Source organism: Canis lupus, chromosome 22 (genome assembly GCF_011100685.1).
Source record: "Canis lupus familiaris isolate Mischka breed German Shepherd chromosome 22, alternate assembly UU_Cfam_GSD_1.0, whole genome shotgun sequence".
NCBI lineage: Eukaryota > Metazoa > Chordata > Mammalia > Carnivora > Canidae > Canis > Canis lupus.
This window is the reverse complement of record NC_049243.1, coordinates 50,225,964-50,253,961: the sequence shown is the minus strand read 5'-3', so window position 1 is coordinate 50,253,961 and position 27,998 is coordinate 50,225,964. Positions and strand designations below refer to the sequence as shown.

The following is a 27,998-nucleotide window of genomic DNA, read 5'->3' as shown; positions in this document are numbered from 1 at the left end:
ATCCCATTGCATGTAAATTAAGTATAAAGAATAGTCGTCACCAGCACCCACAAATAACCCCACACAAAGCCCCAAGTGAAGGCTGTTATTTTTTTTTTAAGTTTATTGTATACTTTCTAATGCAAATATATAGCATAAATGCAGGGGTGAAAAATCAAGAAATTATTCATGGTTGTTAACTAAAAATAACAATGTATCAATAAAGCACAATTAGTTTTTCTAGAAATATGCATGATTTTGAATAGCAATTTAAAAACCACAGAACCAGGAGTACCTGGGTCAGTTAGTTAAGCATCTGCCTTTGGCTCGGGTCATGATCTCAGGGTCCTGAGATCCAGCCCCAGATGGGGGAGGGCGGGGCAGGTGGAGGGAGTGTCCTTGCTCAGCAAGGAGTCTACTTCTCCCTGCCCCCTCCCCTCCCATGTTCATGGTCTCTCCCTCTCAAATAAAATCTAAAAACAAAAACAAAACAAACAAAAAGCACACAGAACAGGGGCGCCTAGGTGACACAGCTGGTTAAGCAGCCAACTCTTAGTTTTGGCCTGGGTGTTGAGATGAAGCCCTGGGTTGGGCTCCAGATTCAGTGAGAGTTTACCTAAGATTCCTTCTCCCAGGGACACCTGGGTGGCTCAGCATTGAGGGCGTGCCTTCAGCCCAGGGTATGAACCTGGAGACCCGGGATTGAGTTCCATATCGGGCTTTGTGCGTGCAGCCTGCTTCTCCCTCTGCCTATGTCTCTGCCTCTCTCCCTCTCTCTCTCTCTCTCTATCTCTCATGAATGAATAAATAAAATCTTTAAAAAAAAAAAAAATTAAAAGATTCTTTCTCCCTTTACCTTTGCCCCTCCCCTGATCTCTCTCTCCCTCTCCATATTTGATTATATATCTCAAACGATACAGTATTACAATAAATGGAACTCCACAGTATTCAACTTTAAAAAAAAAAAATTCCATCTTCTCATTGCAAAGTCACTATCAACATGGTAATCTATCACCACTACACTGGAAATCAGATTTCTAAAAATAACTCAGTTTGTGATAATAAGTATTGAATTTCAATGGCTAGTCACCAATCACACGTTTATAGGGCCTAACAAAAATCAGTAGGCAATTTCATTTCAGTGCTGTTGTGGGTTTTTTTTTTTAAGATTTTATTTATTTATTCATAAGACACAGAGAGAGAAAGAGAACAGAGACATAGGCAGAGGGAGAAGCAGGCTCCATGCAGGGAGCCCAATGTGGGACTCCATTCCGAGACTCCAGAATCATGCCTTGAGCCAGTCACTCAACCACTTAGCCACCCAGGATCCCTGTTATTTATTTATTTTTTTAATTGAACTTACCAACTATAACCAGATATTCCAAAAGGAGAGTTTTAAATCACATGCTCCAATGGGCAAAGACTTTAATGCTACGAAAATTATATCCAAAAAGGAATCTTGCCACGATGCCAAAAAAAAAAAAAAGAGGCTAGTTATCACGAACTACATGGTTTCATAGAGAACCAAAACATGGCAATAATGCCTTCTGGCTATAAAACAGTCCTTTTTGGGACTATTAATAAATAAAATCTTTTTAAAAAATAGTCCTTTTTGTGAGATGAGGAAAATTTTCTTGCATGTTATTGTTTTATAATTCTTAATTTAATAATTATTCTTTCTATAACATTCATTGAATCTAACATGTAGAAATCATTAGACTATAAAACAAAAGGGAAAGAAAGACTGATAAGGCCAAGTCTCTTGCCTCACAAGGAAATAAAAATACAGAATTTTAACATAATATGTAAAGTAAAAAAAAAAAAAGTCTCTAGAAAACAGAGGAAAGACATTATTTCTCACCAGAGGGATAGAGAAACTATCCTGGTAGAAGTAACATGTGAACTGTGTCTTTCAAGACAGGCAGTAGTTGGAAATGTGGGAGAGGACAAGTATGTTCCCTGAGCAGAGTCACAAAAAGGATGGACCACACAAAGAACAAGTCATGTTTGAGAACAGCATGGTATTCTGGCATGGCTGAGGGATAGCTCTAAGAAAGGGAAATGGAGGAGCGGATATAAGAAAATTCATGAGAAAGGAAAGTAATCATTTATATATTCTGCACTCTTCTAACATGAAACCCCTGATGGAAATACTCTCCATTTAAGGAGAATGCGAACTTCTTCGTAATATTTTCTTCCCTGAATTGAAGTCATCTGTGTACTTGATTTACTTGACTGTGAGCTCCTCATGAGCAGGACACACATCTGATTCATTTTTATATCTTCCTCAAATACCTTAAACATAGATAACAAACATTTTTTAATGATCAAATGAATACATGAATGAACATAATGACCATGTCATTTAGCTTCTCTGAGGAGACCCAGATATCCTTCTATACCAGGAATTGGCAAAATGTTTCTATAAAGGGCCACACAGTAAATATTTTAGGCTTTGCAGGTTATTTGGTCTTGCTATAGCTACACAATTCTGTTGTTATAGAGCAAAAGCAGCCCCAGACAACAGATAAGTGAATGAGCTTGACTATGTGCCAATAAAATTTAACTTACAAAAAAGGCAGCAGGTCACATTTGGCCCACTGACCATGGTTTAGACTCTTCATCTATACAACTTAAATTTAGTACTTTATATTGTACAGGCACATTCAAGTCACTTTCTGACACAAGGACAGAACTCAGCCAAAGTTTCAAAGAAGATAACAAAAAAGAATATAAATGGGAAAATGTGGCTATACTGTCCAATCTATAAACCTGGGCCTTTGGCTGTTTCCACCTAATTTGCCCTCTCCAGACACATTAGCTATCTGTGTCACCTTACATCACAATTTCTGCAGGCCTCAGTTTTTCATCCTTAGGCTCTACTTTTTAATCTTTCAATTGGTTAAAATAGATCATTCTAAACTAGAACTCTAGGATCTTAAAAACTGTCCAAATTAAAATTACTGATTTTAAGTGGAAATGTCATCTAGAAAATTACATTCATAAATAATTTTGAACCTATGAAAGAACAAAATACAAGCATTTCACAGAAACAAAGTAAAACATATTAAATAATAAATTAAGATATCATCTGGGATAACTGGTGTACAAAACATTCAAAATTCTATTTTAGCACCTGAAAACTAAGGTTTCAGTACCTTGTTGAATGTAGTTATAAATACACCTGAGAAATCAGTTCAATTCACCCAATCAGGGTGGTAATATCTGAAAGAGACTCAGATCATCAAAAATCTTTCCCCAAAATAGACAAAATAGTAAGATTTGATCTTAAATGCCACAATTAGTGATAAAAAGGGAAATAATGCTGTTGTATAATAATAAATCACTGGACTCCTTGACATAGCTACGAATCTGAAAAGCTGAATTTTTTAAAAGTCCATACAATATATAACAAACTTGGTATCTGGGATCCTGGGGTGGCACAGCGGTTTGGCGCCTGCCTTTGGCCCAGGGCACGATCCTGGAGACCCGGGATCGAATCCCACGTCGGGCTCCCAGTGCATGGAGCCTGCTTCTCCCTCTGCCTATGTCTCTGCCTCTCTCTCTCTCTGTGTGACTATCATAAATAAATAAAAATTTAAAAAAAAAAAAAAAAAAAAAACTTGGTATCACTCATTAGGTATAAAGCTGATTTTGGAACTTCTCCACTTTTATTCTCCAAACTAAGACCTGGGTTACAGAATAAAAATTCTTCACTTTTCACAAATGATTTTCAAAGAATTGACAGGTCAATTAAAACTATATAATTCAGGGACGCCTGGGTGGCTCAGCTGGGTAGTAAGTAAGAATCTGCCTTCGCCTCAGGTCATGATCCTAGGGTCCTGGGATGGGGCCTCTCTTCTTCCTCTCCTTCTGCCCCTCCCCACCACTCATTCTCTTTCTCACTCTGCTCTCTCTCAAATAAATAAATAGAATCATTTTTTTTAAAAATCTGTAATTCATCACTACCCACATTTATAAAAGTAACACCATTATACTGCTTTCTGAAATATAAACAAACAGATTCTGGTTCGTTACAAACTTACCAGACATTTGGCAAATTCTTTGTTTTCTGAAAGGAATCCATAACCTGGATGTACCTTAGAAATGAAAAATAAAAAGCACTTTCAATTTTATCACATCACAAAACCTTTATAAGCAACATTGTGCATGAATGTGTTTATATTTCAAGAGCCTTGAGTAAGGTTACTTTTCCTACAGTTCCAACTCACATTCCCGAGTACAGACCCAAATTCAAGAAACTGCAAACGGAACACTCACTCGCAGCATGCTACCTTTGTCCTAACCATAAACAGAACCATTGACCTATAAATCTGTCTGTCCACCTACATCTATTTCAACACAACCTGAACTCTCCCTACTTTTTTCTGAGGCTAATTTTGGCCACAAGCATGGAGAATTTTCTAATGGCTGGTGGGTCAAAGACCATTATAAGAAACCATTTGTGAGATGAATGAAAAACTCCTGATTCCCCCTTTCTTTACTGTCTCCGGAAATGCTGCTTTCCAAAACCCTGGCTAAGCCAGCTAACATATTTTATTCCTGACAACATGAATACACCAGCCACTTAATGAGCAGTTTTTATCAAAACTAAAGTGGAAGTCTGATTTTACTTTTTCTGTATACATTGAATTTTTTTCCGTTAATATTTACTCTTCTTTCCCCCTTGTCCCACTTAGCATTTCACAACACTTTATGCTAACCTCTCTCACAAACCATGTCGCTATGATTTAAGTTCTATTGTCCTGTTCTATCATACTGGCCCAACAAATTTAGATGCTCTATTATCAGTGAGTATTAAACGTATTTCCAGGAGAACAATTCTGCTATAAGGAACGCCAAATTTTGGAAGGAGCCAATATCATAATGTAGAAGTAGCTACACATCCGAGATGTTTAAATGTTAAACTACGCTTTATGAACATGGTACAGAATTCAAAAAACTGCATCACAGGAAAAGAGTTTCACTCCACCAATCACATTTTACAGAAACATTTAATGAAAGGTTATATTCTAACAAGCTATCATTAAAGGGTTAAGAATTCTACCTTCATTAATTCTGATAATAAACTGTAAACGCTTATAATATGGGTTCATGAATTCAGTTACTTATTTAAACATATATCTTACTAAACCATTTCTTTCACAAAATATGTGAGCATTAATTGAAGCACTCCAGGCTAATTGCTGGTATTGGCTGTTTCCATCCAATTTTAGAGATAACTCTGCATAGTTTGTAACATTATATAATAAGTTCTCTGATCTAACACACACACACACACACACACACACACACACACAGTACCAGCAAAACACCATTCTTGATGTCAGAAATGAGTTTTTTTTTTCCTGGATTCAACATTCAAACAGAATTAGAGATGGGAAGAATTACTGACTTCTCCATGTAAGTGAAATGCATTCTACTGACATTATCAAATTAAAATAATTACCAATTGCAAAGTTTTTATATCTGGAAGTGTAACCAGGTATACATAACTTTAAATGACTAAAACAATTTAAACAAGAATCTTGTGGATCCTATTTATGAGAGATGTTTTTTAACATTTTTATTACACTCAAAGGGTTAATACTCAAAACTAATTGGGATTTCTTTTTTTCTTCCCTAACAAATTTGGAAATGAACTGAAACTGCTCCCTGGTGTGAAAGCTGAATCCAACAGCCACCTGCAGGATCAGCAACCAACACTGCCAGATGCTACAAAGCCTTTGATTTCCAGTAGCGAATTCGGCCACATTTAATTCATGTGACATGAACTAACTGCAACAGCATTTTCAATCATTCTTTCTTATTTTTCTTTTTTCTGAATACAAACTCTAGCTTTCTGCTCACTATATATGAAACAGCTGCAGTAGATAGATTCATTCAGACTCACAGCTTGGGCCCTGGTTTTCTTAATGGCTTCCATGATGGCATCCATGTTGAGGTAGCTTTTACTGGTGGGAGCTGGGCCAACACAGACAGCCTCGTCCGCCATTTTCACATGAACCTGAAGAGACAAATCTCTGCATTAACAGATGCTCCCAGCAAAAAGAACTCCCATCATTTGCTAATATACACAGAATTGCAAATGTGATGGTTTCACATATCATTTAGTAGTCAGATTCTTTTTGAAAGTGCACTAAAAAAAGAACAGTGCAACAAATCAACTCAGAACTATATTAACCATGACTTCCATTTATTACAAGCCTAGTCATGTCTAGCCAGATAACTTTCATAATATTCCGTACCAATTTGATTAAATAAAACCCCTGCAAACAACGTTGGCCCCTTATTTGGTTCATCTATACATAAACCTTATATCAAAAACTACCCTCTTACATGTAGCCAGGCTAGCCCAATATTTTCCTAACAAGCACTCATGCCCAGTTCTAAGCAAGCTCCCCAGGAAGTGGGGATAATTAGAGAAACTGAATGAAGGGATGTAGTGAGTGTCCCTGCACAGCATCAGGTCAGCACCAAGCACAAATTAAAGTCCACAAGTAAAGAGTTCAATATCACTACACATGAGCCAGAAAATCTTGACAATCATCTAAATACTCTCACATCTGATCCTCAACGATTTTACCTTTATTCCTAAAACAGCTGATACGCGGATTAAGTTCTGAATCTACTCAAAACTTAGAAATATATGCTCCATTTTTAAGACTACTCATTTTCCATTCTAATTCTACTTTTTGCTTAATTGAGGTAAGTCTTTCACTACTGAAAAGAATAACTTATTTCTAAAAAAACAAAAATCTATTCTTTTAAAATGATAAAGGGATTCATATATCTTTGAAATGGCTTTCCCTAAATTTTCCAGCTTAAGGAACTTCTACTGTGTTTGAATTTATTTTACAAGGCAGACATAAAAACTAGAGCACCTACATCTACCCGGATATTTATGACCCTACCTCCCCAAAAGTCTAAGATAGAAAATACTTTTGAGTATTGCTAAGTTCTACTCTTCACCCATGAAATTTTAAGAAGCACATTGTTTTAAATGAAATCTACAAAAAAATGAAACCAATTAAGTCATATTTTAGAAATAATCAATTCAATATTTTCAAATAAGTAAAAAATTATATTGTGCCCAAGAGATTTACACATCAGTATCTTAATAGAAAATGCTCAAATATATACTCTCTGTAATCTCTTTAATGATAATGCCCCTGCAAGGAAAAAGCAGTCAATCCTGCAAAGGGATCCTAAATATTTCCATGTTCAAAGCAAGGCTCTCCTTGTGGTTATTTCTGTCTTGCTTCCCCCCCTTAACCTCAAGTTGCTCCTCCTCTACTGTGCTCTTCCCAGTTGGGTCCCTATTACTAGCAATTTTGTCATTATAATTGTGGCTGTGCTTTTTTTCTATAAGAAAGGAATTGAACACTGAGCAATCCTTTAAAATGGACACATTAGCCAGGTGGGAATAAAGTAAAGTTAAATCCACATTTATTCTGTGTATTTTATTCACCTCCTGGTACTAACTACTATTAAAGATACACTTAAAGTTTCACTTTTACCACCAGGTCTTTCCCAGGTACTTCAGCTTCGGATGAATCGCCTTTAATCTGAACTCTTATAGTACTTAGTACAAAATCTGGCATTTAATTGCATCCTGCCGAGCAAAGTTATTCTGACTGCTTCACGGATTAGGACTACTACAATTTAGACACCTTGCTCCACCAGATCAGAAAGTCCAGCAAGGCAGAGGTTGCCTTAAATTCTTTTTTTTTTTTAAATCACTCCCAGCACAATGTTGTGTACTAAAAACTTATCTCACAGATATACATGGCTGGCAGTTTATTTAATAACTTTCACTGATAAATCATTCTCTTTGTGGTGAAAGTTTACAGCAAATTAAAAATTCTACAATCATACTTAGCAATACATAAAGGAACTAAAGGTTGAATGGGAAGAAATTCAAAAATACATACACACACGTGTGTACATTTATATGTCCAAATTTTTTATCATAAACATGCATCAAAAGTAAAAGAGATTAAATAGTATTTTATTACTTCCCATCTTTTTTTCTAAATACAGTTTGTAACCATACTGCATATATGTTTGCATCCTTTTGTTTTACAACATCTTAACAGACATGTTTCCTGTTATCACAAACTGTTTATAAACATGCAGAGAATCTAGCTCAGAGTCTAACATATTTTAACAGATAAATTATATGTCAAAAGATCAAGGCTTTACAAAGAAGGGCAAAACATGCTGTTTCTAAATGATTGATTTCTTTTCTTCTGTTTCTCAGAAACAAATCTTTCTTTAAGGTAGAAGCCTTTACTAGCATCTCAACAAAACCACAGTGAAGTCCAAGGTCAGTACTAGCAAAAATCCGTGGCAAAGCTATTTAAAAGAAAAAACTAGAAGCCTCTGTTGCTTTGGTCCCCAAGGAAATACTTATGAGTCAACCTGGAAAGAATAATTCTAAAAACTCTGACTCAAATTTCAATTTTGTTGTTATTATTATACTAAATGCCTGAGGTGATTTCACTGGGTTACTAATACAAAACCAACTGCATTCAAGCCATGTAGGTGGCTCTTCTGAAGAGCAACTTATCACTGCCTACACTGACTAGATGGATTTATGTTTCAAGAATTTCAAAATCTTGAAAAATATAAATTCCTTTTTATATACTTTGATATGTAATAATCATGGAAAAGTTTAAACTGGACTAATCAGTTAACTAGGATATTGCTGGCTACAAGTTTCAAAAAGAAAAAAAAATTAAGTATGAAGTAGTCTTCAGAAACTTTTCCAATAAGTTTTTAAAGATTATTAATTTCCCCCTCAAGCATTTAGTTTTATATTTTAAATTTTATTATTAAAATAGAAAAAATTACTTGAACCAGCCTTTTATTTTCCAAATAATAATCTAACAGAACAAAGTGTGTTTTTCAACTTACAGAAGAAAAAAAAAATCACCTTCTTCATTGATTTTTCTTTTAAATGACTGTAAATACTTGGATATAGATAGATTAAAAATTGTGGTCTGAATTTTAAAACTCAGTTAATAGAAAATTTCATATTAGCCCATTAGATGCCTAATAAATGTCCAGACTTTAGTATCCACCAAATCTAACCCAATTCTTTATCAACAAGCAAAAGCCACCCTTAAAGACTGAAAAGGTAAAGAAAAGAATGCCAACTACGTCAATCTTAATTTGAGAACCCAAAGAAAAAAACCATTTTTAAAAGATTTTTTTTAACTAATCTCTATACCCAACATAGGGTTCAAACTCACAACCCTAAGACCAAGAGTCACACACTCCACCAAATGAGCCAGTCAGGTGCCCCCAGAAAGGTCATTTTTAAAAATGAAATAAAATCCTATTTCTCAGAGGGGAAAAAAAAGAACCTTTCTCTCTATTCCATACAATGTGTCTAAAGAGACTTACACACAAATGTCAACAGACTAGCATTCTAGAATATCCTTCTAGAAAGGCAATTCATTTCTAGAAGATAAAGAATGATTTTTCTTTTTTCTTTTTTTTTAAGATTTTATTTATTTATTCATGAGAGACACAGAGAGAGAGAGAGGCAGAGACACAGGCAGAGGGAAAAGCAGGCTCCATGCAGAGAGTCCGATGTGGGACTCGATCCCTGGACTCTAGGATCACACGCTGGGCCAAAGGCAGATGCTCAACCACTGAACCACCCAGGCGTCCCAAGAATGATTTTTCAAAATCATTATATATTGTATTTGTTTTGATTTCATTTTGTAAAACTACATGTGTAGCACCATGACACATTTATTCATGATTTTTTTTTTATGCATTTCTTTGTTTTTTTAAGATCTTATTTATTCTTGAGAGACACAGAAAGAGAGGCAGAGACATAGGCAGGGGAGAAGCAGGCTCTCCGCGAGGAGCCTGATGTGGGACTCAATCCTGGGACTTCGGGATCACTCCCTGAGCCGAAGGTAGATGATCAACCACTGAACAACCTCGGCATCCCTATTCATGATTTTTAGATACCAGAGTTAGTGACTTTACTATTTTTCTTTGGTTACAACTTACATAATTTTCAGAGTGGTAAAACCACAAATTAAAAGTTACAGGGAAAAGAGATTAGGTTTTTGTTAGTTGCAAAACTCCCAATCTATTTTCTAAATTCCTGTTTTCACAGTATGGAGGTTCCTCAAAAAGTTAAAAACATAGTGATTCAAAGGGCCACATGCACTCCAATGTTTATAGCAGCAATGTTCACAACAGCCAAACTATGGAAAGAGCCCAGATGTCCATTGACAGAGGAATGCATAAAGATGTGGGATATATAATATATAAAACATATATATAATGGAATATTACTCAGTCACCAAAAAGAATGAAATCTTGCCATTTCCAAGGATGTGGACAGAACTAGGAGAGTGTTATGCTAAGCAAAGTAAGTCAAAGAAAGACAAATACCATATGATTTCACTCATATGTGGAATTTAAGAAACAAAACAGATGAACATAGGGGAAGCAAAGAAAAATAAGATGAAAATAGAGAGGGAGACAAACCATAAGAGACATTAAACTCTAGGAAAGAAACTGAGGGTTGCTGGAGGGGAGGTGGGTTGGGGGAAGAGATAGTTGGTCGATGGGCATTAAGGAGGGCACTTGATGTAACGAGCATTGAGTGTATATGCAACTAATGGATCACTAAATTCTACCCCTGAAATTAATAATACACTATATGTTAACTAAGTTGAATTTAAATAAAGAATTTAAGTTTTTAAAAATCCTGTTTTCCTATCAGTAAAGGGTTCTGTCCCGGAACCAATGGGTTTGCCGAGTCTTTTTTTGGCAGGGAGGCATTTCTAAGAACATGGTAAACAAAAAAAGAATGAAAACCAGCATGACTAGAACCATATACTTTTAACACTAATCCCTGGTAGAAGCATCAGGGAACGATGGGAAGGATGGAGTAGGGGAGAGGAGAGACCAAGTATGAAAGCAAAACCTTAGCAAAAGCAATGTCAATGTACCAAGACCACAATGAAAGAGACCGTGGAATGGGAGGAGGGGTGCAGAGAGATGAAGGGGTGGGACAGGGGTTACTTATATGTTTGGTTGTAAAGGTTGGGAGAGGCAGAGATATAGCTGAGAAAAAGTTTGAAGTGGGATTTTTTTTTTTTTTAGCTTAGGAAAATTTGAACAAATGCACTTGAGTAGGACTCTCTGGAAAGTAAGGAGCTTAAAAACATCTGGGAGATGAAACAATTCAAATTGACAATCAAGTGGCAGAGCTAGGAGACAAGGGGAAGCAGGAGACAGGGACAAAGGGATAGAGCTCATTTCTAACACACACAAAAATATAAGCCAGGAATTAAAAAGAAAAAAGATGAAAGAGAGGGCACCTGGGTGGCTCAGGTGGTTAAGCATCTACCTTTGGTTCAGGTGATGATTTTTGGGGCCCTAGGATCAAGCCCCACATTGGCTCTCTCTGCTCAGCAGGAAGCCTGCCTCTCTCTCTCTCACTCTGCACACTCTCCCTCTCTTGCTCTCTCTCTTAAGTAAATGAATCTTTAAAAAAATGAAACAAGATAAAGGAAAATCAGACAGGAAAGACAAACAATAAAGACAGAAGGACAGACAGACAGCTTGTTAAGCAGTCCAAGACAAGCTCCCAAAGCACCCACTCCTCAGCTGTGCTGCCTAAAAATCCTTCTCCATAGACATTCTCCAGCCACCACTGCAGAGAAAGCAGCAGGAATAAGATCAGGAACGTGTCTTTCCTTCTCAGTAGTCGGAAGATACCAAGAATAGGCATAAATACAGGTAGATTCATAAATCTATTGGCAGAAACTGAAGGCTCCAGCCTTTGGCAGTTCCTATTTGGTGTGCAAATCAAGAGATAAGATTACCAAAAGAGTCACTGGTGGTATAAGAATATAAAAAGGGCTGGAAATGAGAGTCTGAGAAAGCAAACTATCAAGAGAAATCTAGTAAGACCGCCAGATATTGACAGCATTCATAAATTTCAAAATCCTTGTTGTGAAAGAACTTTAGGCCAACAAAATGGCACAGGCTCTATGTCAAACAGTACAAAGTTCCTCAAAAATTTTTTTTAAAAAACTACCATGGAGGAGATCCCTGAATGAATGGCTCAGGGGTTTAGCGCCTGCCTTCAGCCTAGGGTGTGATCCTGGAGTCCCGGGATCGAGTCCCACGTTGGGCTCCCTGCATGGAGCCTGCTTCTCCCTCTGCCTGTGTCTCTGCCTCTCTCTGTGTGTCTCTCATGAATAAATAAATAAAAATCTTAAAAAAAAAAAAAAGAAATACCATGGAGTGCCTCACTGGTTCAGTCTGTGGAGCATGTGACTTTTGATCTTGGGGTTGTGAGTTTGAGCCCCAAGCTGAGGGTAGAGTTTACTTTAAAAAAAAAAAAAAAAAAGAAGAACTACTATATGCTCTAGCAATTCTACTTCAGGGTATGTATCGGGAAAAAAAAAATGAAATCAGGATCTCAAAGAGCTGTTAGCGCTCCCAGGTTCATTGCAGAACTATCCGTAATAGTTAAAATGTGTTTAGAAACAATCTAAATGTCCACTGACAGCTAAATAGATAAACCAAGTGTGGTATACACTTAAAACTGAATACTATTCAGTCTCTTTAAGAAAAGGAAATTCTGCAATATGTGACAACACGGATGAATTTGAGGACATTATGCCAAGTGAAATAAGACAGACATAGACAAAATACTTCAGGTTTCCACTTACAGGAAGCACCTGAAATAGTCAAATGTATAAAATCAAAGACTGGAATGGTAGTTATCAGGGATAAGGGGAGGAGGAAATGGGGAGTTATAAACAGGCATAATGTATTGTGCATTTATAATCTGTTAAGAGGCTAGATCTCATGGTGAATGTTCTTACCACAAAATCTGAAAAGAAAATAATGAAAAAATTTAGGCCATATTGGCCATACACAAGTTATTTCTGGAGATGGATATAATGGTGGACACCAAAAAGTTGAACAGGAAAAACTGGGTAAAGATTATCTACTAGTTAAATCTATGTTGCTAAAAAGTTTATAATAAAAGCAACTCTCAGTCCAAAGTCCACCATACATACAGTTAATAAGCAAACATTTCTCAGCAAAACAGCATACAGCATAGGGTGCCTGACTCTCAGTTTTGGCTCAGGCCACAACATCAAGGTCCTGAGATCAAACACTCAAGTAGGGAGTCTGCTTGAAGACTCTCTCCCTTTCCTACTGCCCCTCCCCCTACTCATGTTTTTCTGATAAATCTTTTTTAAAAAAATTAAAAAGAGCATACAGCTTGCTCCACATGCTGCATAAAATCCCAATTCTTGTCAAATTATCAGCTTGCATAAAAGAGTCACCAAGAGAGACATAATAAAATTCCAAATGCAAGATTTGATCTTTACAGTTGCTATAAAGGCAACCAGAAATCCTCCTCTCTGATGGTGGGATACCAAAAACAAGGAACTCAAGTGCAAGGCACCATCCATAGAGGTAAATGCCTTATTAATTCTTGTATCATGTCCATTCAAGGGTGAGAGGTCTTGGAAATGTTTCAGCCAATCCAAGTATCTTGGATAGTGTTAATTTCACTAATAAGCATCAGTTTCTAATATCCATACTGCTAAATATTAAACCACTAATGTCACCAATGAAAACCCATTTACTTACAAATTTAGTCTTGACTGAGATGTGGAAAGTTGTAAATGCTTTTAAAAGCCATCCCTAGATTGCTGATTGCCAGTAAGAGGAACTGAAAGGACCTACAATGTAGTTTAAATGAACACAGGGGTTTATGCCTCTCCGTTCTGAAGGAGTTTAAAATAAATTATAGGGAGACCTGGATGGCTCAGCAGTTAATCTCTGCTTTCAGCTCAGGGCGTGATCCTGGAGTTCAGGGATTGAGTCCCACCCAAATCAGGCTCCCTGAGGGGAACCTGCTTCTCCCTCTGTCTGTGTGTGTCTGCCTCTCTGCCTCTGTGTCTCTCATGAATAAATAAAATATTTTTAAAAAGTAAATAAATTATAGATATCACACCATGGTAGCAGACCACTACTGTGCCCCAAAACCTTCATTTCCCTGCTCCCATGGCATATGACTGACTAGGTAGAGACCAGGTTTATTAGACTAAGAAGAGTCTTTTAAGTTTGAGTCACTGGGATCAGAAAGAGAAATGTACAACTTGGAAATTCCCTACAACTTAAACATAAGCATATTTTCTGAATTTTGACTATGTTCTTTCCCTTAATCTGGAACACAGATGTAGTAACCAAGTTCAACTATGCAAAATAAAGATAACTTCCCAGGGAAAGGGACAACAAATTATAGTGACAGCCAAATCCAGCCCGATGTCTGCGTTTAAAAAAAAAAAAAAAAAAATTATGAGAGCACAGCTACACCTATTCATTTACTTACTCTCTATGACATCTTTTGTGCTATAACTACAAAGTTGGGTAGTTGGGACAGACACCTAAAATATTTACTCTGAGTCTTCATAGGCAAAGTTTGCCTATCTGTGCCCTAAGGGATGGCAAAAACAATAACCAAAATTTCTGGATATCCTTAGATACACTGGCATCTGTAACCTAAAATTAAAAAGATGTTTAGATGTTTTGTGGGAGAACATTTGAAAGTCATATTATTTAAATCACAGTATTTTGCTTTTGTTTTAAGTAGGCTCCACACTCAGCATGGAGCCCAAAGCAGGGCTTGAACTCACAACCCTGAGTTCAAGACCTGAGTTGAGATCAAGAATCAGATGCTTGGGGATCCCCGGGTGGCGCAGCGGTTTAGCGCCTGCCTTTGGCCCAGGGCGTGATCCTGGAGACCCGGGATCGAGTCCCACGTCGGGCTCCCGGTGCATGGAGCCTGCTTCTCCCTCTGCCTCTCTCTCTCTCTCTCTCTGTGACTATCATAAATAAATAAAAATTAAAAAAAAAAAAAAAGAATCAGATGCTTAACCAATTGAGCCACCCAGGTGCCTAAAACATCATATTTTGTAGTATCAGTAACTATTACTTATAATAATATCTCAAATACAATCACCGCCATAAGTTCCAACTCAATTCTTCTTAACAAGAAGACCAGATTAGTGAACTGGATGTAGAGATTTCATTAGAATATGACCAGGTCAACCTTAGAGGTTCCTAGTCAGAAAGGGAAGTAACTGGTAATTACATACTTTTGGTATAGGCAGTTCACCATGGGATCGGACCACCCCAAGCATCCTTACTGAGTGTTCCAAATGGCAAAATCTGATCTTGAGCAGTGTCTGCAGCTAGTCATATAAGCTAGGCAACTAAGTAAAACAAGCACTCATAGTGTGACTATTAAAGAACTACTTGCTCCCTGTTGGAGGGGCCCTTGTTAGTTTGTTGCTTGCTACAAAACATGCTAAACTTACCCTGATCCTAGTTGGCACAAACTTTCCCTGAGTATTTTGTATTTCTGCACATCATATGAGCAAGGCACCAACTGCCTTTTGTCTCAAAGTGTATTTGCACAAGTGTTTGGATAACCAACAGCCTGAGAAGAGAAGGATACTGTCAGACTCTGGGGCAAAGTGCAGAGATGCTAACAGTCCATTATAAAAGATTCACTATGTGAGAAGAAGTCTAAGCTCAAACTATTTCATACAGGTATCATCTGATCCTCTCCATATCACCTTCTGGGAATTGGGACTTGGGGAATGAGAGCAAAAATGCTGATATTCTGACCACTGCCATGGCTAGTGAGGAGTAAACGGTCCTTCATCTCTGACGGAGCTGCCTTTTATCTTCTAGCAGCACCATGAAACTGTGAGAGCAAACTTGTTAGCCTGAAAGGAAAGAGGCAAACTTGTTAGCCTGAAAGGAAAATTTCACAGTAAAGATTAGAGTAAAACACAGTTCATGACAGGACTGTGTTCCTTAGCTGTGACACAACCCACTTCATTTGCTGCCACTCAACAGAAGGATGACATCCCCCTGTGGGACTTCTGAGCCAACAGCCAATGTCACCATGCAGACACTCCAAATGTTGTTCGGATGGACTGTTGTCTACTTTTGGCACTGACAGTATTGTGGCAGATATCACGCTTGCCATCTTCTAGGACATGGGTTACTTCCCTGTTTTAGGGGTTTTTTTCTTTGTGTTTATAAGCAGGAAAGGGGAGAAGAAAAGAAGAATAAATTTTTAACAAGGTATGTTAAAAAGAAAAAAGCATTGATAGTGATTGGTAACTTCTCATGCTGCAGGAAGACTGACTAAATGACCATTCCAACACTCCTCTCTAACTTGCTTCCCTCTTCTATCAAGGGCAAAAAGCAAAAGAGAACATTTCCCAGGGGTACTTGGCTGGCACAGTCAGTAAAGCATGCAACTCTTGATCTCAGGATTTTGAGTTTGAGCCTCACATTAGGTGTTGACATTACTTAGAAATAAAATCCTTAAAAAACAAAAACAAACAAAAAGATTTCCCAGACTTCCTTGCAATTAGGGGGCGTGTACACGATCCCAGTTCCACCAATCAGGCACACCCAAAGAAATAAGAGTAATATGAAGTGGTACCCCAGCAAGCAGATTACGTATCATACCAGGCACAGAAGTAAAAGAGTCAGTTCTTCTAGGACAGCTTTAGAGAAACTTTTGAGTCTATCCCAGAACATCACAACTGGCAAGAATGGTCAGTAGTGGAAGATGGATCTGTTCTCTAACAGACTCATTTCACCTGACTGGGTTGTCTATCTTCTGGCCCTCTTGTGGATTCTGCGAGCCACCTTAAATGCAAAAGAACCAGGGTCAACAAACTTTTTCTGTGAAGAACCACAGAGTAAATATTTTAGGTTTTGTAGAGCACAGACTCCATCAAACCCCTCAAATCTGCTTTTGTAGCACAAAAGCAGCCATACACAATACAAAATCAAATGGGCATGGCTGTGTTTCAATAAAGGTTTATTTACAAAAACTATGTGGTGGGCCAATTTAGCTCACAGGCCATCATTTTCCAACCCCCATCTCAGAAATGCTTTCAGTCCAAATTAGGTCAGTCAGGATTCTCCAATAATAAAGTGACATGATCAAACATGTTTACCTGAAAATAACACTTTTGAATGGGGCTAGGAAACCCAACAGAAGGTTTTCAAGGAAAAAAAAAAGGTTTTCAAGGGACTAGCAAGAGTCGGAAGCTATGATCACCCCAGTCCTGAAAGTGCTCGGGCCAGGAAGAACATAAGTAGAACTAGGGAACATGCGTGCCCAACCACTGCCCCAGCCCTAGAACAATGTGAGCACTATCAAAACTGAGGCAAGGCAGGGAAGTAAAGATGGGATAAGCAATCTAATCTTCTAGATATCTTCAAAGAGCTAAGCAGAAACACAGGGCAAAGAAACTCAAGTGATATACTCTACAGATGCAGATTAATCCATAAAAAAAGAAATCCGAGAAACTAGAGTTCATCAAAAGTTAAAGTTTTTGCTCTTCAAAAGACATTGTTAATCACAATGCAATACCAATTCCCACTGACTAGGAGAACTATAACAAAAAAGATAACAAGCACTGGCATGAATGAAGAGAGATTTGAACCCTCATGGGCTACTAATAGGAATGTAAAATGATGCAGCTGCCTTGGAAAACAGTCTAGCAACACCGAAAAGTTTAAGTATAGTTACCAAATGACCCAGCAATTCCAATCCTAAATATACATGCAAAAGAAAGGGTAATACATGTTCACACAAAAACATGTAGACACATATTCATAACAGCATTATTCATACTAATTAAAAACTAGAAGCAACCCAAATGCCCAGCAACTGATATAACTCACTGAACTATACCCTTAAAATGGATAAGCTTTATGATATGCTAAGTGTACCTCAATAACACTGTTAAAAAAAATCAGCAAGTTTCATATTCATTTTTTTAATACACTCTGCTGTGAGTTCTGCTAGGTGAGGAATTTCTGGCACATAGCACAGTGACACATACTATAAATGTTTGATTAGTAACTGCAGCCAGTAAAGAAAGAGTTGGAATTAACCTGACAAAGAGGACTCTGGCTACAGAAAGCACTTCAGAATGGTGCTCCAGCAGCAGATGCACAGAGCCCTTAGAGACCAGAGGATGGTGAGGGAGAAGAAAGTCATCAAAATGGTGGGAGAGTCATCAGTGCTGCATGCCTCATGCAGACCAACTAAGATGAAGATTCAGAGAAGTAGCTACAGAATCTAAAATATCAAATCTCTGGCGACCTTGAGGACCAATTCAGAAGAACAATAAATAGAAGCCTGGCTTCCCTCAGTTGAAGGGCAAATGTCAAGTAAGAAAGAAAAACTGAAGACTAGTCTTTCATGTGGCTTAACTGTAATGCTTGGGAATGCAGGACATTTTCTTTTCTCTATAACTTTTGGGAAAGCTCGGTACACACACAAGGTAATCAATATATCTTTCTAATTGCAGATTGACACAGCTTTTCAAAGAGATTGCCCCACCACAGAGAAACACCTAACACATGTGAGCATGGGTACCTCATAAACCTGACCAGAAGTCCCTAAGATGGACTCATGACCTAAGCCAAAACCAAGAGTTCAACATCCAACTGACTGAGTCACCCAGATAGATGCCCCATTCAGGGTATTTTTAAAAAGTATTTCCAGAGCATATGAATAGCTACATGTCAGTTCTAGTCATTTAAAATACAGAGAGTCAACAAAGTCATGAGATCTCAAAAAACTACTGGAGCCCCATCATCAGTACCATTGCTCAACATGTGCCACTAATTGACAACACTATAAAAATGAATCATCTAGATGTTATTAAAGTTTTATTTTCCTTTAATCACCCAAGTAACATGTGAATATACTACTTCAATTTTTAAAACAAAGAGTTTGGGACGCCTGGGTGGCTCAGCGGTTGAGTGTCTGCCTTCGGCTCAGGGCATGATCCCAGGATCCAGGATTGGGTCCCACGTCGGGCTCCTTGCATGGAGCCTGCTTCTCCCTCAGCCTGCGTCTCTGCCTCTCTCTCTGTCTTTAGTGAGTAAAAAAGTTTTTAAAAATAAATAAATAAAACAAAGAGTTTAAGCAATAATAATAACAACTGCTCCTCACTCCCTTAAAGAACTCCAAATTCCCACCTTAAAAGCAATTACCAATACTGCCACTGCCGAGCACCACCCACCCCCGCCCCGTCTATGCTTTTATGTAATGTATGTAACTACATTATAAAATCTTTTCTTTTCACATGGAGTTTTTTTAAACATCAACAGTATTATTCTAGTGCCATTTTACTTGTTTTCACCCTCTAATGTCTTAGAGATGTTCTGTCAAAATCTAGAGATGTACCTCATTCTTTTTTGACAAATAAAAAATTTCAAGACATGGCACTCCAGTTCACCAACCATTCCCCTGACAGACACTCAGCATGGAGGAATCACCCAGCTGGATGATCATAATGAGGTTTCTGAACCAGACATCTTGTTAATTATTCCAGGTTCCCTTTCCTGCTCTGGATCTTTCTCTTCTGAAACTGTTCCACCTTTTGTAGCCATTTCCTCCTGTGTATTGACCAGTACTTTCTGTTGAATGAATAAATACATTTGCTATCTATCCTTCAGAAATTCTTCACTGTTTTCAAGACCGTATTTCCCGTATTTTTGCACCAAAATCCTGGTTATTTTCTTTCGGTTTTTTAAGTGCTTCTCTTTCCTGGGAATTTGGAACAGGAAGATGATGTCTGATTTATCCCACCAGCTTAAATTAGATGTCGGGACTCTTTAAAATTTTGTATTTCTTACCACAGGAAATACAGCATGTATATTTTTATTTTACTTTAAAAATCAAAAATTGTGAATATTATTTTTTAAATGAAGCAGTTAAAACTTTTGAAGATGGGGGGGTGCCTGGGTGGCTCCATCGGTTAAGCGTCTACCTTTGGCTCAGGTCATGATCCCAGTACCCTGGGATAGAGCCGAAAGTTTGGCCCTCTGCTCAACAGGGAGCCTGATTCTCCCCTCTCCCTCTGCTTGCTTGTGCTTGTGCTCGCTCACTCTGTTTCTCTCTCATTCTCTGTCAAATACATAAATAAATAAAATCTTAAAAAAAAAAAAAAGCTTTTTAAAGATGGTCATGAAAAATATCTACAAACCTTTACTGAAAATCTAATCTGGTATCAAAATGGTTATATGAAAATCATCATATAGTTCCTAAATTACCACAGCCACAAATGCAACCTAGCTTTAAGGAATACCTGTTACCTACCATTATTCCATTAGTGCAGCTTAACAGATATCCTTCTCAAAGCAGCCACTCTCCCAGATACCAAGGAATTCCCTCTGCCCGCCTCCTTGCTCATCCTCTCTCCCTCTGTCTCAAATAAATAAATAAAATCTTTAAAACAAAATCCTGGCACTCTACAGTTAGCTCCCTTACTTAAAGCAACAATCACAAAAAGCAGTTAAGGAGTTCAAAAAGATTTTGTCTTTGTCAGCACACTCATTCTCAGTGAGCAAGGAGAGGATACACGAAGTCACCAAAAACATCTGGGAAATGTTTTTATTCTCTAAAAATAAATCTTTTTTTCTCACCATCTTCCAAACAAGAAAATTTATTCTCTAGCAGAGGACAGGATGAGTACTTTGAATGAGCCCCAGGCCTAATAATTAATTTCAATAATTAAATCCAAAGTGATTTTTGCCATCCATTGAATTTACCTGAGGCTCTATGCCTGGGCCTAGCCACCAGGAACAGAATAAGAGCTGAGTGGTACTTCTATGAGGACTTAGTCTGGAGACTGAGCAACACACAGTCAGATAAACAGAACTTGGAATCAAGCCTGAGGCCAAAACAGGACTCTCACCTTCCTAGGAATTATAAACAACACAGAAGGTAGAGAACAGGAGTCAAAATGGGGTAAGAACTCAAAAGTGTCCGGAGAGATCAAGTTACCTGATAGCTTGAAGCATGACCCACCTCGCACTGCCTCCCACAAGGAGCCTGGTCCACTCAACAAGGTCACAGCTGAAAGTGGCCAGATAAAAGCCCAAGAATGCAGGACTTCAGTGAGCTTCCCAAAAGCACTGGAGAACCCAGGTATAGACTCTAGTCTGTAGGGCAGCTCAGGGAATTTCAGATTTCAGGATCAATTAGTTCCTTACATTGGGAAATAGATTTGTCACGGGACATACTGTAAGGACAGAGGTAAAAGGGTACCCTACCCAGCAACAGCAATGGGGAAGGAAGATATAAATAGTTTAATGGCACAAGCTACTCGTCTTTCTTTGAAAAATCTAACTTTTTTTCAAATCCAAATGTCTGGCTGGGTTAAGAAAGAATACTTGGTGCAGCTGTCCACAGGCCGCTTTTGTATAAGAGAGTAAATAAATGTATTCAAATGAAGAGGAACATCTGGACAACACACGGTAGAAAAATCTGCAGCTGCCTCTCTGAACAGGGAGATGACGGCTGGCTCTATGGACAGAAAGAACAAGAGAAAAAGCTGCCCCTCCAAAAGAAAAACTATAACAAACAGACAAAGAATAGGACTACCTGAGTATTATTCCCAAAACCCAAAGTAATAAAACATTTTGCCCTAAACATAAATTCCTAATTCCATTTATAGATTACTGGGTCTGCTTTTCACTCTCTTTTCTAATTCAACTACTTTATGCTCCACCCACCATATATCATTACCATTAAATAGACCCTGAACACTTCCCTCTCCCTTCCCTGACTCATTCTGACATTTATCATGGGCACTCTGCTACATAAAGAAATGGTACATCACAGTCCTCTCCCTTCCAGGAGTTCAGGCTAGAACCAAAAAAAGACTTAATACAACCAACAGCAGGACACACTGCTAATACAGAAACTGATTTCATGAAGAATCCATTTTTTAAGTATAAAAGGGAGTTTCTAATAAATGGAAAAAAAGTGAAGAGAGTAACTAACAGGCAACTTCTGTACTCAAAGTCGTGGAAATGGGAAAGGCCCCAGCCTACCCAGACATCCGTAAAACAGCCTGAAAGCAAGATGTACTGATGGGTGAGTATGGGGAAGATAAAGACATAAAGACTTAGAAGGGAAACCACCACCAATTTTCAATGTCCTAGTGAAGAGTTTAGGCTTTAACGGGGGCTGGCGGCTCTTAACAATTATCTCCTGTGAAAAGAAAATAATGTTCATGTGAGGAATGTTATACTCCATCACAAACAGCAGCTTACTAGAGGTTGCTGCAGTTGGGCCATTCCAAGCAGTTAGCTATAAACTAACTATAACCTCCTTTCTCTCCCACAAATCTCAGACAAACTTAACAGGCAGTGCTCTTGATCACACAATGAAAATCTCTTGCTTTTCCTCTGTTATCTAACCAAACTTTTCCCATATACAGCATAATAGTATCAGACACAAACACCTATTCAGCTACACTGAATTCCTTCCCACACTTGTTTTAAAATGACTTTTAAGAAACCCCACTGATCATTCTAATTGCAAATAAAACATTAGTAAATGTGGTCTTCTGTCTGTCCCGCTAAATGCAGCTAAGAAATCTGAACATGAATACATGAATCCACTATGTGTGAACCCTGAGAAGTAGCAGGCAGATCAAGAGGAAGAAGAAACCTCAACCAGTGGTGAGTTTTCACATTTTCCAAGTTCTCCCCCACCACCACCCCCCACCCCCAGGCTGATGAACAAAATTTAATCCCCAAAGTAGGTACTGGTATGCTGACAGAGCTCCTCCAGGAGAAGCCCTAGATTTCTGACTCAAAAAGTAGAAAAGGGAGCTCCTAAGACTTAGAAATTTCCCAGGGATTTTTGTTTTTGTTTTAAACTTGATTCTTTGGTGCCCCAGCCATCAGGTAACTCTACTACTGCAACAGGAGCCAAGAGACAAAATGGGAGCTTGCAGGAGCCAAAACAGTCAGAGAAGGAACATTCTTCTCCCATCAGTGAAACTGCAGTCCCATGAGGGTTCGTGAATTCCCACTGCCTTTTTTCTGACTGAAGAAGAAATACATATTTGGTCTCTGCCCCCGGTTCCTGACACAGAACTTCTAAAACCCTTGTTATTTCCTGATAAATAGGGGTGTTAAGAGCATCTTTTGTTCTAATATTTGGTCTTTGACCCCAGTTCCTGACACAAGAGCTTCTAAGATCCTTGGAATCTCCGGAGTGATAAGAGTGTCTTTTTGTATGCTAATAAGATGACTGGGGGTGGGAGGCTAGATAGCTTCGGGGAAGGGGCTGGTCACCAGATTAACGGAGACACAATCAGGGGGATGGAACTTTCAACTCCCTTCCCCAGACCCCAGGGGAGAAGAGAGGGACTAAGGAGTGAGGTAATCAGCAATGGCCAACAATTTAATCAATCACACCTACATAATGGAACCTTCCTAGCCAACGGGGATTCGGTGAGCTTCTGAGTTGGTGAGCACAGCCACGCGCTAGAAAGGTGGCACACCTTAACTCCATGGACTCCTGTACTCAAGACCCTTCTAGACGTTGCCTGATGTAACTCTTCCTCTAGCCATCCATTTGTATCTTTTATGATACCATTTAAAGTAAGCCAGTAAATGTTTTTTATTTAAAAGATTTATTTATTCATGAGAGACACAGATTGAGAGAGCCAGAGACACAGGCAGAGGGAGAAGTAGGCTCCTTGCTGGGAGCCCAATGAGGGACTAGATCTCAGATCACAGGATCAGGAACTGAGCTGAAGGCAGGCACCCAACCGCTGAGCCACCCAGGCAACCCACCAATAAATGTTAAGTCAAGTATTTGGCTGAGTTCTGTGAGTTATCAAAGCAAATTATCAAACCTGAGGAGGGGGCTGTGGAAACCCCTAATTTATAGCCACTTGGGGAAAAGTTCAAGTGATAACCCAGGACTTGAGAAAAGCATCTAAAGTGGGGGCAGTCTCACAAGACCTTATCTATGGAATCAAACTCCAGGTAATTGGTATTAGAGCTGAATTAAATTGTACAGAGAGCTGGAGAACTGGTTTTTGGTGCGAGGGGAAAACCCCACACATTTAGTGTCAGAAGTGCTATGAGTAAAAAAGTAGTTTTCCTTAGTCTCCCTCTGTACTCTCAATACCTGGCCATAAACAGATATATAAATGCAAAGTAACGAAAATCCCAGCTTCCCCAATAAGAGGAATGAAAAGGGAAGCACAGATAACAAAGGAAAAGCTAGTGAAGAGAAGTGACCCAATAAATTTATCAACTCCTGCACCCATCCCTTGGTTGGATGGACATGTATAGATATAATCCTAATAGGCATATCAAGAATATTTTAAAACTCAACAGACGACAGATCTCAGACTGACTAGATGGTAGTACACCTGTGAGACACAAAAACAGTATCACAAAGGCCTAAAGCGCACAGAAAAGGGATGACAACATTGGCTCTGAAGCCAACCATGTTGATTGCTGCTGATAAAAAAAAAAAAAAAATTCTTTAAAGAATTTAAATTTCAATTTCATAATACATAAAATATCCCAAAGACAGTTGCATCTCTGAACAAACCTGGTTTGAACTGCACAAGTCCACTTATATAACCAATATTGTGAGTGTATTTTCTCTTATAATTTTCTTAGTAACATTTTCTTTTCTCTTGCTTATTGTTAGGAATATAGCATATAACATATACAAGATACAAAATATGTATTAATCTGGGAAGTCATGCCTAATCTCCTACTTCTACAGAGATAGAGAGATCCTCGGGAGACTGAAAACCAAGAGGAGCCAAGGAGGAATTTCAGGGGCAATGGACTGCTCCAGCTCCTGGGTCCACTGATAACTCAACCTGAAGTCACAGACTGGTCTGAAGATATGCAGGGGCCCTCTACTGAAGCTCTCAGTCTGCCACTGATGACTAGGCTACAGCTCCCACTGCTCAGGCCAATGAATGGATAGGAACAACCACGGAGTCTTAGGCTGCTCTTCCACAAAAAAAAAATAAAATAAAATAAAAATGGAAATAAGGTTGGTGGAAAATAAATAGTTTCTAAAAGTTGAAATGTGTGTGTGTGTGTGTGTGTGTGTGTGTGTGTGTGTGTTAATTGTAAGTTACTGGTAAGTCAAATAGTAGACTATTAGATTTGGAGAAGTCAAAGTTTATATATGGATTTTTGAATGCACAGATGTTTGGTGCCTCTAACCCCTATGTTGCTTAAGGGTCAACTGCACAATCCAAAATTGCTTAGCATACCAAGAACAAGGTAAATTTCAACACTTAGAAAGATAATCAGAGCAGCCCGGGTGGCTCAGTGGTCTAGCACCTCCTTCAGCCCATGGCGTGATCCTGGAGACCCAGGATCGAGTCCCATGTCAGGCCCCCTGCATGGAGCCTGCTTCTCCCTCTCCCTGTGCCTCTGCCTCTCTCTCTCTCTCTCTCTTTGTGTCTCTCCTGATTAAACAAATAAAATCTTAAAAAAAAAAAAAAAAGATAATCAATAGACAACAAAGCCAAGATGACAACTGCTGAAATTATCTAACAAAGATTAAGGAAGCTATTATAAAAATACTCCAAAAACCAAGAGCACACACTCTAGAAACAAATGAGAAAGAAACAGAATTTGCAAAAAGGAACACATGGAAACTTTAACTGAAATATATAATAACCAAAAAAATTTTTAACTTAATGGATGGGCTCAATAGCAGAGGGAAGAGTCAATAAAGTAAAAGAAATCTATTATACAATCAGAGTCAAAGAGAAGAAGGATTGGAAAAAACTAACAAAGCTTCAGAGAACTATGGAATAATGATAAGTCTAACATACAGGTTACCACAGAACAAGAAGAAAAACAACACAGTGCTAAGAAAATATTTGAAATTAAAATGGCTGAAAATGCCTCAAGTTTGTGAAAGACATAAAACTATAGATTCTAAAAACTTAACAAATCCCAAGAAGGATAACAAAAAGAAATCAAGGATCAAACACATCTAACCAAACCACTGAAAATTAAAGACAAAGCAAATCCTAAAAACAAAAAGAGGAAAAACAACACGTTAATTATACAGGAATAATTACTCAAAGAATTATAGATACCATTTTTTTTTTAAAAAGGAACTAGGTTTCACATCAGAAGCCAGAGGTGGCACAGTATTTTTATTATTTTAGAACAAAAATTTAATTTTTTAAGTAATTAAAAAATTTGGGGGGATGGATGCCTGGGTGACTCAGTGGTTGAGCATCTGCCTTCAGCTCAGGGTATGATCCCAGGGTCCAGGATCAAGTCCTGCATCAGGCTCTTTGCATGGAGCCTGTTCCTCCTTTTGCCTATGTCTCTAGGTCTCTCTCTCTCTCTGTGTCTCTCATGAATAAATAAATAAAATCTTTATTTAAAAAAAAATGTGTTTCGGGATCCCTGGGTGGCGCAGCGGTTTGGCGCCCGCCTTTGGCCCACGGCGTGATCCTGGAGACCCAGGATCGAATCCCACATCGGGCTCCCGGTGCATGGAGCCTGCTTCTCTCTCTGCCTGTGTCTCTGCCTCTCTCTCTCTCTCTCTCTCTCTCTCTCTCTGTGACTATCATAAATAAATAAAAATTTAAAATAAATAAATAAATAAATAAATAAATAAATAAATGAATGAATGAATGAATAAAAAAAACGTAAGTAACCCTGCCCCCAAAATGTGGCACTCAAATGACTCCAAGATGAAAAGTCATATGTTCTATTGACTGAGATGGCCAGATGACCCTTTAATTTTTTTAGTATAGTTGATACGCACTGTTATATTTATTTCAATGTATAACATAGTGATTCAACTTCTCTATAGAAGTGGCAAAATATTTTTAAATATTTTTAAACTGCTGGGGTTAAAAAAAAAACTATCAACTCAGAATTCTATATCTACCGCCAAGAATATAAGCAAAATAAAGAGATTCTCAGAGGAAGGAAAAAAATGAAGAGAATTAATTGTCAGATCAGTTCTAAAAAAGAGGTGGTGGGCTAAAGGAATTTCTTCAGGTAGAAGGGAAATGATATAGGAAGGAAACCTGGAACATCAGGAGTGAAGAAGGAACACTAATGGCAACCATCTGGGTGAATATAATAATTCTTATTCTCTTGAGTTCTTTAAAACGTGTTTGCCTGTTGAAAGCAAAATACATTGTCTAATGGAGTTTTTAATGTATATTAAAATCCATAGGCTAAAAGTAAAATGAAAGAGAGAGAGAATACCATGCAAATATTCAATGAAAGAAGACTGGAATGCCATTATTACTATCAGACAAAGCAAACTCTGAAGAAATTAACAAAGCATAAAGAAGACTATTACGAGATCCCTGGGTGGCGCAGCGGTTTGGTGCCTGCCTTTGGCCCAGGGCGCGATCCTGGAGACCCGGGATCGAATCCCACATTGGGCTCCCGGTGCATGTAGCCTGCTTCTCCCTCTGCCTATGTCTCTGCCTCTCTCTGTGTGTGTGACTATCATAAATAAAAATTAAAAAAAAAAAAAAAAAGAAGACTATTACATAATAAGAGAGTCACTTTAACAAAATGATATACAAATTCTTAACATGTAAGCACCCAACAACAGTGCTTTGTAAAGCAAAATCAGAACTGAAGAGCAACAAATATCTGATTATATTGGTTGGTGAATCTAACACTCTTCTCTCAATAAAAGGCAACAAACTAGCAGTAGAGAGAATCAGGTCAGCACAAATAGAGAGGAATTACACTATGAATCAGCTGCATCTAACTGACATTTAATCCATCCAATAAATGATGAAAGTCTTTACAAGTACACATGAAACAGTCACCAAGATACACCAGAGAGGCATCATGAAATAAACTTTAATACATAAAAAAAGAAAGAAAACACATAAAATATGTTCTATGACCATAAACAAATTAAAGTGGAACTCAGTGACAGAGACAACAAAAAATTTCCAGGGTGCCTGGCTAGCTCAGTCAGTAGAGCAGTGGAGCATGAGACTTTTGATCTTGGAGTCAGGAGTTCAAGCCCCACATTGGGCACTGAGCTTACTTAAAAAAGAAAAAAAAAAAAAATCTCCAAACACTTGGAA

General features: G+C 38.1%; 1 protein-coding gene across 4 annotated transcripts in view; it reads right to left on the bottom strand.

Annotated features, from left to right (window-relative positions):
* PCCA (propionyl-CoA carboxylase subunit alpha) overlaps window positions 1-27,998 on the bottom strand; it is a 462,758-nt gene that overhangs the window by 336,547 nt on the left and 98,213 nt on the right. For all 4 annotated transcript variants that reach the window (XM_038569960.1, XM_038569959.1, XM_038569962.1 and 1 more), the window contains 2 exons: window positions 5,894-6,007; window positions 4,026-4,079 (listed from right to left, as the gene is read on the bottom strand). In XM_038569960.1, coding sequence (XP_038425888.1) covers window positions 4,026-4,079; window positions 5,894-6,007 — 168 coding nt within the window. The remainder of the gene's footprint in view (window positions 1-4,025; window positions 4,080-5,893; window positions 6,008-27,998) is intronic.